The sequence below is a fragment of the Sinocyclocheilus rhinocerous genome, unplaced genomic scaffold (genome assembly GCF_001515625.1).
Source record: "Sinocyclocheilus rhinocerous isolate Xijiao unplaced genomic scaffold, SAMN03320098_v1.1 scaffold1365, whole genome shotgun sequence".
NCBI classification, from domain to species: Eukaryota; Metazoa; Chordata; class Actinopteri; order Cypriniformes; family Cyprinidae; genus Sinocyclocheilus; species Sinocyclocheilus rhinocerous.
The window spans coordinates 89,901-101,435 of NW_015628688.1; the positions used below are offsets into that span (position 1 = coordinate 89,901).

Genomic DNA, 11,535 nt, shown 5'->3' on the forward strand with positions numbered 1-11,535 from the left:
TGTTACACTGAATGACATTTTAGTGGGTCTCTTCTGTAAATCAGGGGAAAATGTATGATTTTTTTTTTTTTGCTCAGAAAAACAAAAACAAAATTGCAATTAAATTAAACAGAAATGTTTTAACGTTGGGGGGGAAACAACGACAATTTAAAGCAGTATTACACTTATTGTTTCTATGCTTAAACCCTTTTTCGTCTTTGACCCACATACAGTGCCGTTCAAAAGTTTGGGATCAATAAGATTTAGAATGCTTTTTAAAGAAGTTTCTTATGCTTATCAAGGCTGCATTTATTTGATCAAGAATACAGAAAAAACTTAAGATAAGTTTTCTGTTTTAGTACACTTTTAAGATATAATTTATTCATGTGACGCAAAGCCAAATTTTCATCAACCATTACCCCTTGTCTTCAGTGTCACATGATCCTTCAGAAATCATTCTAATATGCTGATTTATAATCAATGTTGGAAACAGTTGTGCTGCTTAATATTTTTGGGGACCTGTGATACTTTTTTTGGGATTCTTTGATTAATCAAAGTTAAAAAGAATAACATTTATTCAAAAGTTTGTGTTACAATATATGCTACTATTCAAAAGTTTAAAAAAAAAAAGAAATTAATACTTTTATTCAGCAAGGATGTGTTAAAATTGATAAAAAGTGATAAAGACTTGTTAGAAAAGATTTTGAATGAATGCTTTTTAACTTTTTATTCATCTAAGAAAAAAGTATCACAGGTTCCAAAAAAAAATATTAAGCAGCACAACAGTTTCACCACTGATAATAAATCAGCATATTAGAATGATTTCTGAAGGATCAAGTGACACTGAAGACTGGAGTAATGGCTGATGAATATTCAGCATTGCATCACAGAAATAAATTATATTTTGAAGTATATTAAAATAGAAAACCAATATTACAAATTGCAGTAATATTTCACAATATTACTGTTTTTTTCTGTATTTTTGATCAAAGAAATACAGCCTTAATGTGCATGAGAGACTCCATTAAAAAACATTAAAGATCTTACTGATCCCAAACTTTTGAACAGCTGTGTACATACATACAATACAGATTTGAATAATTCAGGTTCAGCTACGTCATTGCATTCTATAAACCTATTCAGGGCAATTCCTATAAATGCACCACATTTTTGCTTTTGAATTTGCTTTCTGCTAGATATATTTACATCTTTCATGCGTCAACTTGTGACATCTTGTTCTGAAACCTTTGTTACTCAGAGCTTTTTCGTTTGGTGTCAAACCACTATAAATCTAATTAAAGATCTTTTCCCAAAAGTGTTGTGAATTCCTCTATCTCTCAAATGCCATTCATTATCTGATCAGTGTTTACACATATAGACAAAACTGCATGGTAGTAGTAGGAAATAGTCTTGTGGTCTACACTGTATACTAGGTCTCACTATTATTAGGTGTTACTACATTTGTGCTCAAAAATGTGTAATGTGTAATAAAGTGTTATGTCTATTACAGAATTGTAATATGGATATACCATTTTGACTCTTTGACTCTTTTTAACTAAATGTAGCTTTTTTCAGTGTACACTGTTATGGTTTTGTGTGTACTATGAATACAAGTATTGTTGAGTTTGTGTTTCTGTGCACTGCAGGTTTTGTTCTGGGGCCTCAGAGAACTGAAGAAGGTTCAGCTTTTATCTGTCGATCGGCCCCAAGTTTTTATCAAGTGTGCAGGAGTAGGTGTCAACTCTTCAGTGATACAGAGTTGCAAGAAAAACCCGAACTTCACAATACTTGTGGATGCCTTTGATGTGGTAAGTCAACTGCTGCAATTACAGAGTATATGATGTGTATATACTCTCTGTTTCGTGTGATTCGCTTAGCGTTCAGCTGATCTCAGCATGTCTGTGGCCGCTGTTATCTGTCTGTAGGAGCTGCCTGAAGACGAACACCTCCTCCCTCCTCTCACTATCACTGTGGTGGACTGGAGGGCCTTTGGGCGGAGCACACTTGTGGGTAGTCATATGATCAACAACCTGGCCTTATTCAAACACATCCCCTCGCCCATCCAACAGCCCCAACCAGAACCCAGAAATATAGCAGGTACCACACGTCGCAGTTACAGTCCCAGTAACAAAATGTACTACACTGTCACATTTTTTCAACGAAAAATCGAACCTGTTCCTCTAGCATGAGCAGTGCTGGGGAGTAACTAGTTACATGTAACTAAATTATGTAATTTAATTACAAAATAAATGTAATTGTAATCAGTTACAGTTTCTGAGAGTTACTTATGAAAATGTTAATGATTACAAAGGGGGCTACATCCGACTTTTTTCACACACACCCACATACAGATTTGATTGATTTCTTTCATAAATTGCAGTGACTGCTCTTAAAATATGAGACACAAATGTTTTAGGAGTTTAGGACACCGAACAGGACACATGCTTATTTAATAACTGTTTTATTTCCTATTTGGGTTTATGTATATGCTTTATTTTTTAAGATTAACTGTTTTTTTCCAAGCCATTGTTAGATGCCAGTGTTTCCTGTCATAAACATGCAAAGATTTGATTTCAAAAACAGTACCATAGTTATTAAACTATTTCTTGTCAAATGTATCAAATGTAATCAGTTACATTACTTTAATAAAGTAATTGAAATCGTTGCACTACTAATTACATTTTAGATAGGGTAACTTGTAATCTGTAACCGATTACATTTTCAAAGAAACCTTCCCAATACCGAGCATGAAATAATAATGTCTTAGGAAAATATTACGGGCCCAGCCCTTAATTATATAAAACCCCAGACGGTTTTGGGCAGGGATGCTTAATCTTGCATCTGCCCTGCTCAAACACATCTATCCGTTTTTTAAGAAATCCCTAAACCTACTGAGCAATTAATAAAAATGATTGTTAAAATCTAATTAAAAGTATGGTTTGTTTTTGCCTGTAGTGGCTCAGCTGTCTCTGCAGCAGAGTGTTGTGCCACCGCCCAATGAGGAGATCGCCATTGAAATAGAGCAGGAGGAAATAATCACCCCTGACCCTAAAACTGAGCCAGACTTCCAGGACAAGAAGGTTTGTTTTTTGGATTGGATAAACTAAAAAATTTGAGAAAACATCATATTAGCACCAGTATTACCAAATATAATACTCACCCCCCAAATTTAATCTATGTCTCTGATTCCTGAAAGCACATATGTGCAAATAGAAGCATATAAACACATGCACACATTACCAATCTACTATGACTATAAAACTCTTCATCAATGCCAGGTTTCGAAGAAGAGCAAACGAAGGTCTACGAAAAGGAAGAAACGCACCACAGCTGATGAGTCTGCTGACAATGTCATTGATTGGTGGACGAAATACTATGCATCAATGGAGAAGATCCAAGTGGTAAGCTTCCAAACTAGTTTGTTAGCAGGAGTTGGTCTTATTTGTCTTGTTTTTTTCTAACTAGTTGTTTTGTACCACAACTTCTTTCTTAGGCAAAGCAAAAAGAAAACAATCCATTTCCACTGCTCTTTGAAAACAGTAAGTGATATCGGAGTTTATTCCAGAATCAGTCTTGTCCTCTAGATCATGTAGACAAACCATGCTCCAGCTTTAGTCAAACATGATCACGTTATGATGTATTTCAGTAACTCCTCTGGAGAACATTATTTCCGAAGGATTGATCAGTCTGGGTAAGAATGACTGGGAGACTGGCCCTTTTTCTTGCGGTCAACGGGATTGCAGAATGTTTTGTTCACTATGCAAACCCTGTGCATTTGAATGGAATTAAATTGTCTATATATTCATTTTAAAAAAGTAAATGGTGCTTACACAAGAGATCATACAACATTTTGCAATCCCAGATCTGCCCCTCTATTTCTGAGTTTTGTGCACATACACTACTTTTCAAAAGTTTAGGGTCTGTAAGATTTGTTGATGTTTTTGAAAGAAGTTTCTTATGCTCACCAAAGCTGCATTCATTTGATCAGCAATACAGTTAAACTGTGATAATGTGAAATATTATTATAATTTACAACATTGGTTACTTTTAATGTAATTTAAAATGTAATTCTTTTTATGGAGGCAAAGCTGAATTTTCAGCAGCCATTGCTCCTTCAGTGTCACATAATCCTTTGAAATGATTTTAATGTGCTGACTTGGTGCTTAAGAAACATTTATCAAAGTATGTTTATCAAAAGTATAGAGAAATATATGTATCAAATAAATTAAGCATTTGTTTCCTGATTCTAATTAAATTGTGACCTCGAATAAAGAATATGTTCCCAGGGCTTATTGATGAATCCCCGTAATTATTATTTTGTATTTTATTTATTTTTTGCATGTCATGTGCTGGCTCTGTACAAAAGAGAGAGAAGAGCATTTAACATTATAAATGTCTCTACTGTCAATTTAATATGTCCTTGCTAAATACAAGTGATAATTTCTTTCAAAAACAAATCTTACTGGCCCCAGATATTTGAGCATCTAGGATATAACAGTTTACTAATTTGCAGTGTATAAATGCATTGACTGTGTTGTGTCTGGTGAGGGTTAGCAGCATGTCCAAAAACTAAAACGTGGTTTCTTGTTAATGGCAGTATGTTGGGAAGTTGTCAGCTGGTTGTTTTGTGTTTGCTGTGTAAGACACTGAAAACTGCTGGTGGAAGTGATAAAAGCATATTTATGTGATTCTTTAATCAAATAAATCTCTTAAAAGCAGTTTACCTTTAAAGTCATGTAGACTGTGTGCAAGTTATTTTGATATGCTGTTTTTTTGTGTGTGTGGTATCTTTAGCTTCAAACATTAAGGACAAGAAAAAGGAAGTGAATTACAAGAGTGTGATAGAACAGCCCAGGCTTTCAACACTACAGGTAAAATGTGTCTTTACAATGCTTAGTTTACCTGCAAATATTTTCTATACATTAATTGAGGATTTATCCATTAAATGGATGTGCAGTCTCACTTGTCAATCACTCTAGGTGTATGACAAAGAGCTGGAGGCTGAGTTTGGGCCTTTTGACGACTGGGTTAAAACCTTCGAACTCTATCGAGGAAAGGCCAATGAGGAAGAAGGTTCTGCTGATGACAGATTTGTTGGGAAGTTTAAGGTAAAGTGTTTTCACATGAAGTGCCATTACATACATGGAGGCTTTTTAAGACCCAGGTCACAGGATTCCCATCACTGATTGTGCCATCAGGGCAGGTTTTGTCTGTACAAGCTGCCTGAAACGGATGATGAGGAGGAGGATGGGTATTTGGATTCTGGGCAGTTTAAAATAAACCAGGGTATTCCTCCAAACACCGCAGTGGACGTCCTTATCCGTGTGTACATAGTTGCAGTAAGTACCTTCGTATTTTTGATTCTGGAATATCAATGCTAATTAAAGCACTTATTGGTTCATTTTTGATCATTGTTACTTAACTCAGCTGGTAAAGCAAGAACATATTAAAATGATCAAAAGTGACACTTGAGATTTTTACAGGTTTCTTATTTCAAACAAATGCTATTCTTTTGAGCATTCTTATTCATCAGTAATCTTTCGCCGTGCTCAACTGGGCTCACCACCACACGATACAGTCAAGTCACTCTCTTGTGCATTTTAGGCCTTCAACCTGCACCCTGCGGACCCAGATGGCAAAGCAGACCCTTACATAGTCCTGAAACTTGGGAAAACTGAGATCAAAGATAGAGACAATTACATCCCAAAGCAGCTCAACCCAGTGTTTGGAAGGTGAACACGCACAATGATTGAGAAAATCACTTTGAAATTCTTCTAACTCCGTGTTTTTTTTTTTGAGGTTCATTCTTTCTTCATCTTCCTCTGCTGTTCAGATCCTTTGAATTTCAAGCCACTTTTCCCAAGGAATCCCTGCTAACTATTCTCATCTATGACTATGACACTGTTGGCGGTGATGATTTGATTGGAGAAACACAGATTGATTTGGAGAACCGTTTTTACAGCAGGCATCGAGCTACCTGCGGCCTGCCTACTGAATATGACATGTGAGTATTTACTGCATATCATAACATTTTCATCTTCTCAAGTTAGATTCATGCCCACCTTTGATGCATCAGCTGATGATGTTATGTGACCTAGTGAGGGTTATAATGCATGGAGGGACTGCATCAAGCCAACAGAACTGTTGATTAAGCTTTGCAAAGAAAACAGACTGGACAACCCTCACTTTTCTCCAGGACGTATTACCATTGGCAGCAAAGTTTTTATGGGGAAAACTGTATTTGCTGATGAAGGTAGGTCATTGTTTTGGTGTACACCATGACATTGTTGATTAATAATTAGAGGAGCAATGTACCACAAATGTTTGCTGCTGTTTCACAGATCAGATGGTGGAGTCATACGAGCACCTGGCCCTAAAGGTGCTGCACAGGTGGCCTGAGATGCCCAATGGGTGTTGTAAACTTGTGCCAGAGCATATTGAAACTCGCGCACTCTACCTCAAGGACAAACCAGGAATAGACCAGGTAATGTGTGTTGTTTAGAGGTTAATGTAACCTTAATGCACTATATATACATGTACAGTATGGGTGGTGAAGTGAATGTAATTTTAACAAGTGTGCATTTACATGTTTCTCAGGGTCATCTCCAGATGTGGGTGGACATTTTTCCAATGGATATGCCTCATCCTGGCCCTCCTGTGGACATTTCCCCTCGCAAACCCAAAGGGTAAGGTGAAGATTCACAAAACCATCTTACTAGGATGTTCTGGAAATGTAACACTTGTTTGCGCCATCTTATGTTATGTTTTTTATAAAGGTATGAGCTGAGGATCATTATCTGGAACACTGAAGATGTAATACTGGAGGACACCAACTTCATAACAGGACAGCAGTCAAGTGACATTTACGTCAAAGGGTAAGTGGATCACAGTAAACATAGACAATCTTTAATTATCTATAATAATTTTAATTATGTAATTATTTAGGAAAAAGTCTCCCAATATGTACTACCGTTCAAAAGTTTGGGGTCAGTAAGATATATATATTTTTTTTATTCAGCAAGAATGCATTGAATTGATCAAAGAATCCTGAAAAGAGTTGTGGTTTCCACAAAAATATTAAAGGGATAGTTCACCCAAAAATGAAAATTCTCGTGTGGTTCATCTTTGGAACACAAATTAAGATATTTTTGATGAAATTCGAGAGCTTCCTGACCCTCTTTGTTCTCGGATTTCATCAAAAATATTTTAATTTGTGTTCCGAAGATGAACAAAGGTCTTATGAGTTTGGAACAACATGAAGGTAATTAATGAAATAATTTTTTATTTTTTGGGTGAACTATCCCTTTAAGCAACACTTGACACCGAAGACTGGAGTAATGGCTGCTGAAAATTCAGCTTTTGCATTTGCATTTAAAAAAAATATATATATATACATTTTAAATTGTAATAATGTTTCACAATATTACTGTTTAGTCTATTTTTGGCCAATAAATGCAGTCTTGGTGAACATAAGAGATTCTTTCAAAAACATTAAAAAATCTTACCGACCCCAAACTTCTGAATTGTGGTACAGATATTGCAAAAGGAGAAGTTTTCTAAAAAAAAAAAGAATGCTGTTTAATATTCTTTACAGAGAACATCAGAGTTAACAGTAAATTCTGGTGAATTTCATGCTTTTTTTCAGGTGGTTAAAGGGGCTTGAAGATGACAGCCAGGAAACTGATGTCCATTACAATTCTCTGACTGGAGAGGGTAACTTCAACTGGCGCTTTGTGTTCCCCTTTAACTACCTTCCGGCTGAGAAAGTGGTGGTGATACAAAAGCGAGAAAGCATCCTCTCTCTGGACAAAACTGAACAGAAGATTCCTGCAGTCCTTGTTATGCAAGTGTGGGACTTTGAGAGGCTTTCTTCTGATGACTTCCTGGGTAAGAATCTCTTTTGCTTAACATGCTTACATTTACACCTGTTTTATATGCATCACGTCCTCCCTAGATCTGCTCTGTTGTCACTCCTGATGGGATTTGTGCTATATATACTTGTGCTGTATAGAGCTCACAGTCCCTCAGTAGCAGAAAAATACAATTATTCCTAAGAAACTTGGCTCAAAATATTTGATGTTAATACTTCATGAAGGTCATGTTTATGTGTCCATAGGCTCAGTGGAGTTGGACCTGCATGGGTTTCCACGTGGAGCGAAATCAGCTAAAGTTTGTAAGATGGAAATGCTGACAGAAACCACGGAGAACATGTCTATCTTCCAGCAGAAACGCTCCAAAGGCTGGTGGCCCTTCATTAAAGCTGGAGAACTCACAGTGTGTGAATTTAATTATTTCACGGAAAGAAAAATTGTGAATTAATCACTCGATAGCACCATATTTGCAAACATGGACAATCAAAACCTAACCTTTGACTCATTTATTCAAAATGTAATTGTTATCCATTTTCATTTGTTCAATACAAAACAATAGTAGGTATGGTATTGTTCAAGATTGTATTTACATAATCCTGACCTAATAAAAGTAGCATTTAAACTGTTTTCTTTCTGTAGGGGAAGGTAGAAGCAGAGTTTCATCTGGTAACAGCTGAAGAGGCAGAGAAAAATCCAGTGGGACGTGCACGCAAGGAGCCAGAGCCTCTAGAGAAACCAAAGTAACGAGACTAATACACATACACCTATTTTCAGATGTTTTTATTCATATTATTACTAGAGCTGTCAATTAAATTAAAAACATATAGGCCGATATCATTTGAAAAACATGAGACTGAATTGAATTACAGTACATGATATGCGTTTAAGGTAGTTCCACTGTATGTACTATATACTGTATGTGAATTATTTCTAATATCAAACGTTCACTTTTCTCTAGTCGTCCAGACACTTCCTTCTCCTGGTTTATGAATCCTTTCAAGTGCTTCTTTCACCTGATCTGGGGGAACTACAAGAAATACATCATTGCCGGACTGGTGCTGCTGATTGTAACCTTGTTTCTGGTTCTTATCTTCTACACCCTACCAGGGGCGATCAGTAGTAAGATAGTCAATGGGTAATCAAACACCCTGATTAAGTAACTGGACACAAATGAGCAGCACATATTTAACTTGTTATTGTTGTTGCTTTAATGAAGCACACATTTAAACGCTTGCTCTGCAGGTAGAACATAACTAACTTTGCTGATTTTAGGAACAATCTTTTATTTAATGTGCACCAACAAATGTAATACCTACACACAACATTACATGTTTATTCATCTTTAAACAGCATAAAACACTGAACATAGCACATGAAAACTGTAGAAAACAAGTGTTTAGTAATGACTTCCTACCTACAGATGGACTTTGTTCTACTGTAGAGCTTTGAAACTAGATAAATGATTATGAAGTGACTTTCAAAATGAGGGCAATAACTCAAAAATGAACATTTGTGTAAATATAGTGACATAAAACAAGCGACCACAACCCCAATGAGTCCATGTAATGTAAATTTGTGATTGTTGCAAAGGGTTAAAATGACTTTTATTCGTAGTCTTTGTGAAACATGTTGTGTATTGCCTTATATTGATACCAGAAATGATCCAAAAATTATAAAGTGTTTTATTCTCAGCTGATTGAAATGTCATTGCATTTCTCAGAATACTAATTAAACTGATTTTAACTGTAGCACTGGTAGTACTTTATGAAGTAAGAAATGTAGCTTTATGAAGTTCTGATTGAAAGACAATAAGTCTGAAATGTTAATGTAGTATTTCAGTTATTGAGTGTGCCTTTTGATCCTTAAAGCTCTGGCGCCGAAATTATTGAAGAAACAGTCACAATACCGTATGTGCACTTTTTTCTAAGTCACTGTGGTTTAAAAAAAAACAACAACTAATATCTGTAAGTGAATCATTAACCAAAACTGATACGGCTCTTTTACAGTTTTCCCCATTACTGAGACAGTAACTCTACTCGTAAGCATTTTATCAGAAAAATATTCCATACCTTTGCATACCAAAACATACATCAGCCACCAAAACAAAGACTAATTTCCAGAAACTATAAACAGCATTCACCGCTTTTTCTGTTAAACCACATTTGCCTGCTCACAATCAAACACACATATCAGCTTAACACAGCAATTTTGCAATGTGTGCTCATTCAGAAAGCACTGGCAAACTTTTTTGTTGGTCAACGAATGTCAGCATGGTTATTTCCAACAATGCCGTTTGCTAGAAAAATTTAGGCTACAAAAATTAACATCAAGGTATATTTTAATGAATGAACCAAATTAGTATTTCAAACCACCCTGAACACTGCAGTCAAACATACAGATGAAAAACATTTCAAGCACGTGAGCTAACATAACCAGGGCAGTCATGCTAACACTGTTTTCTAGGACAAATATCAGTTTACGCTGTGTGCAGAGCACAGTTTCTTCACCGATGACCACAATATCGTTGAAGAATATATTTGTACCTTTTAGTTTACATGTTAGTCAGCTCAGTTGACTTTAGAATGCATGTTATAGTGCAATTTCAGTTGTTTAATGTTACTAAATAACCAAAGAGTTTAATTTGGATTCAGTTTGCAAAGGTAAAAGTAGGGCTGGGTGATTCACACACACACAAAAAAAAATCTAATTAGATTTTTTTTTCAGAACGTTTGACCGATTCTCGATTCAAGTAACTTTTTCTTTATTAACCCTCTAGTTAAAGAAAATTATATTCAAAGTGCACCACACATGAAGTATGTATCAACATGTTAAATCGCTTTTTAAATATCTTTGCAGAAAAGATGAACGACAACTATATCTCGTACAAACTTGTCTTACATATTACATATATAACATACATATTATAATGTTCAGAAATAATACAAGGAAAATGCTTTAAAATTCTCGAAAGTCAAGGTTTTTCAAAAAATGACTGAAGGTATAACACCTGTAGACTGTTATTAACTATAAATATTCTGTAAAAACAATGAACAGCAGCTTTCAGCCTGTCACCATGATGCAAACATGAAATATCAGACATACAGTTGTAGTTCTTTAAAGCTTTTTAATTTAATTGCACTGCTTTGCCATGGTTTTTCTATGTAAACATGGACGCATATGACTTGCGCTCTTGACTGTTTGACTTACGGTCATTCACAGAGTGCGTCACACGTTTGGTAATATTTCTATTCAAAATCGAGATTTATATAAAAAAAAAAAATCGTGACAAAACATTACATTCGAATTAATCGATAAATTCGGAAAAATCTCCCAGCCCTATGCCAAAGTAAACATTAAAGGTGCTGTATGTAAGTTTTTGACTCTACTAAAGCATAAAAATACCATAATATGTTTGCAGATATTTAAGAAACATGCTAAGTTAACATACTTGTTTATCTGAAAAACAATGCTACAGTCAGTTATTCTCCTTTGAAAATGTGCGTTCCGGGCGGAATGTCGGTCTCTGTTTTGGTTTGTGAAACCCGCCCACTGCCAGTTTACCCAATTGTATTTCGGGACCCCAGATTGCCAGTTGGCGGAAAACACAGCGCATTTCATTTCAGTCATCGTCAAGTGCGCTCGTTCCTGTTGGTGTCGTCAATCTGGCAACCTGCGTGTGCGTCAA

The 11,535-nt window shown here is 35.7% G+C and overlaps 1 protein-coding gene across 4 annotated transcripts in view; it reads left to right on the plus strand.

The window, feature by feature from the left end:
• Positions 1-9,592, plus strand: part of LOC107738098 (fer-1-like protein 6) — a 17,603-nt gene extending 8,011 nt beyond the window's left edge. For 2 of the 4 annotated variants that reach the window (XM_016549768.1, XM_016549769.1), the window contains exons 16-34: positions 1,626-1,787; positions 1,905-2,076; positions 2,935-3,059; positions 3,258-3,380; positions 3,473-3,518; positions 3,626-3,670; positions 4,774-4,850; positions 4,959-5,087; positions 5,178-5,318; positions 5,584-5,711; positions 5,813-5,983; positions 6,078-6,232; positions 6,321-6,463; positions 6,577-6,665; positions 6,756-6,854; positions 7,625-7,866; positions 8,096-8,253; positions 8,490-8,590; positions 8,809-9,592. In XM_016549768.1, coding sequence (XP_016405254.1) covers positions 1,626-1,787; positions 1,905-2,076; positions 2,935-3,059; positions 3,258-3,380; positions 3,473-3,518; positions 3,626-3,670; positions 4,774-4,850; positions 4,959-5,087; positions 5,178-5,318; positions 5,584-5,711; positions 5,813-5,983; positions 6,078-6,232; positions 6,321-6,463; positions 6,577-6,665; positions 6,756-6,854; positions 7,625-7,866; positions 8,096-8,253; positions 8,490-8,590; positions 8,809-8,989 — 2,487 coding nt within the window. In that variant the 3' untranslated portion in view covers positions 8,990-9,592. The remainder of the gene's footprint in view (positions 1-1,625; positions 1,788-1,904; positions 2,077-2,934; positions 3,060-3,257; positions 3,381-3,472; positions 3,519-3,625; positions 3,671-4,773; positions 4,851-4,958; positions 5,088-5,177; positions 5,319-5,583; positions 5,712-5,812; positions 5,984-6,077; positions 6,233-6,320; positions 6,464-6,576; positions 6,666-6,755; positions 6,855-7,624; positions 7,867-8,095; positions 8,254-8,489; positions 8,591-8,808) is intronic. The other 2 variants (XM_016549771.1, XM_016549770.1) reach the window with 1 other exon arrangement.
• The last annotated feature ends 1,943 nt before the right edge of the window (positions 9,593-11,535 follow it).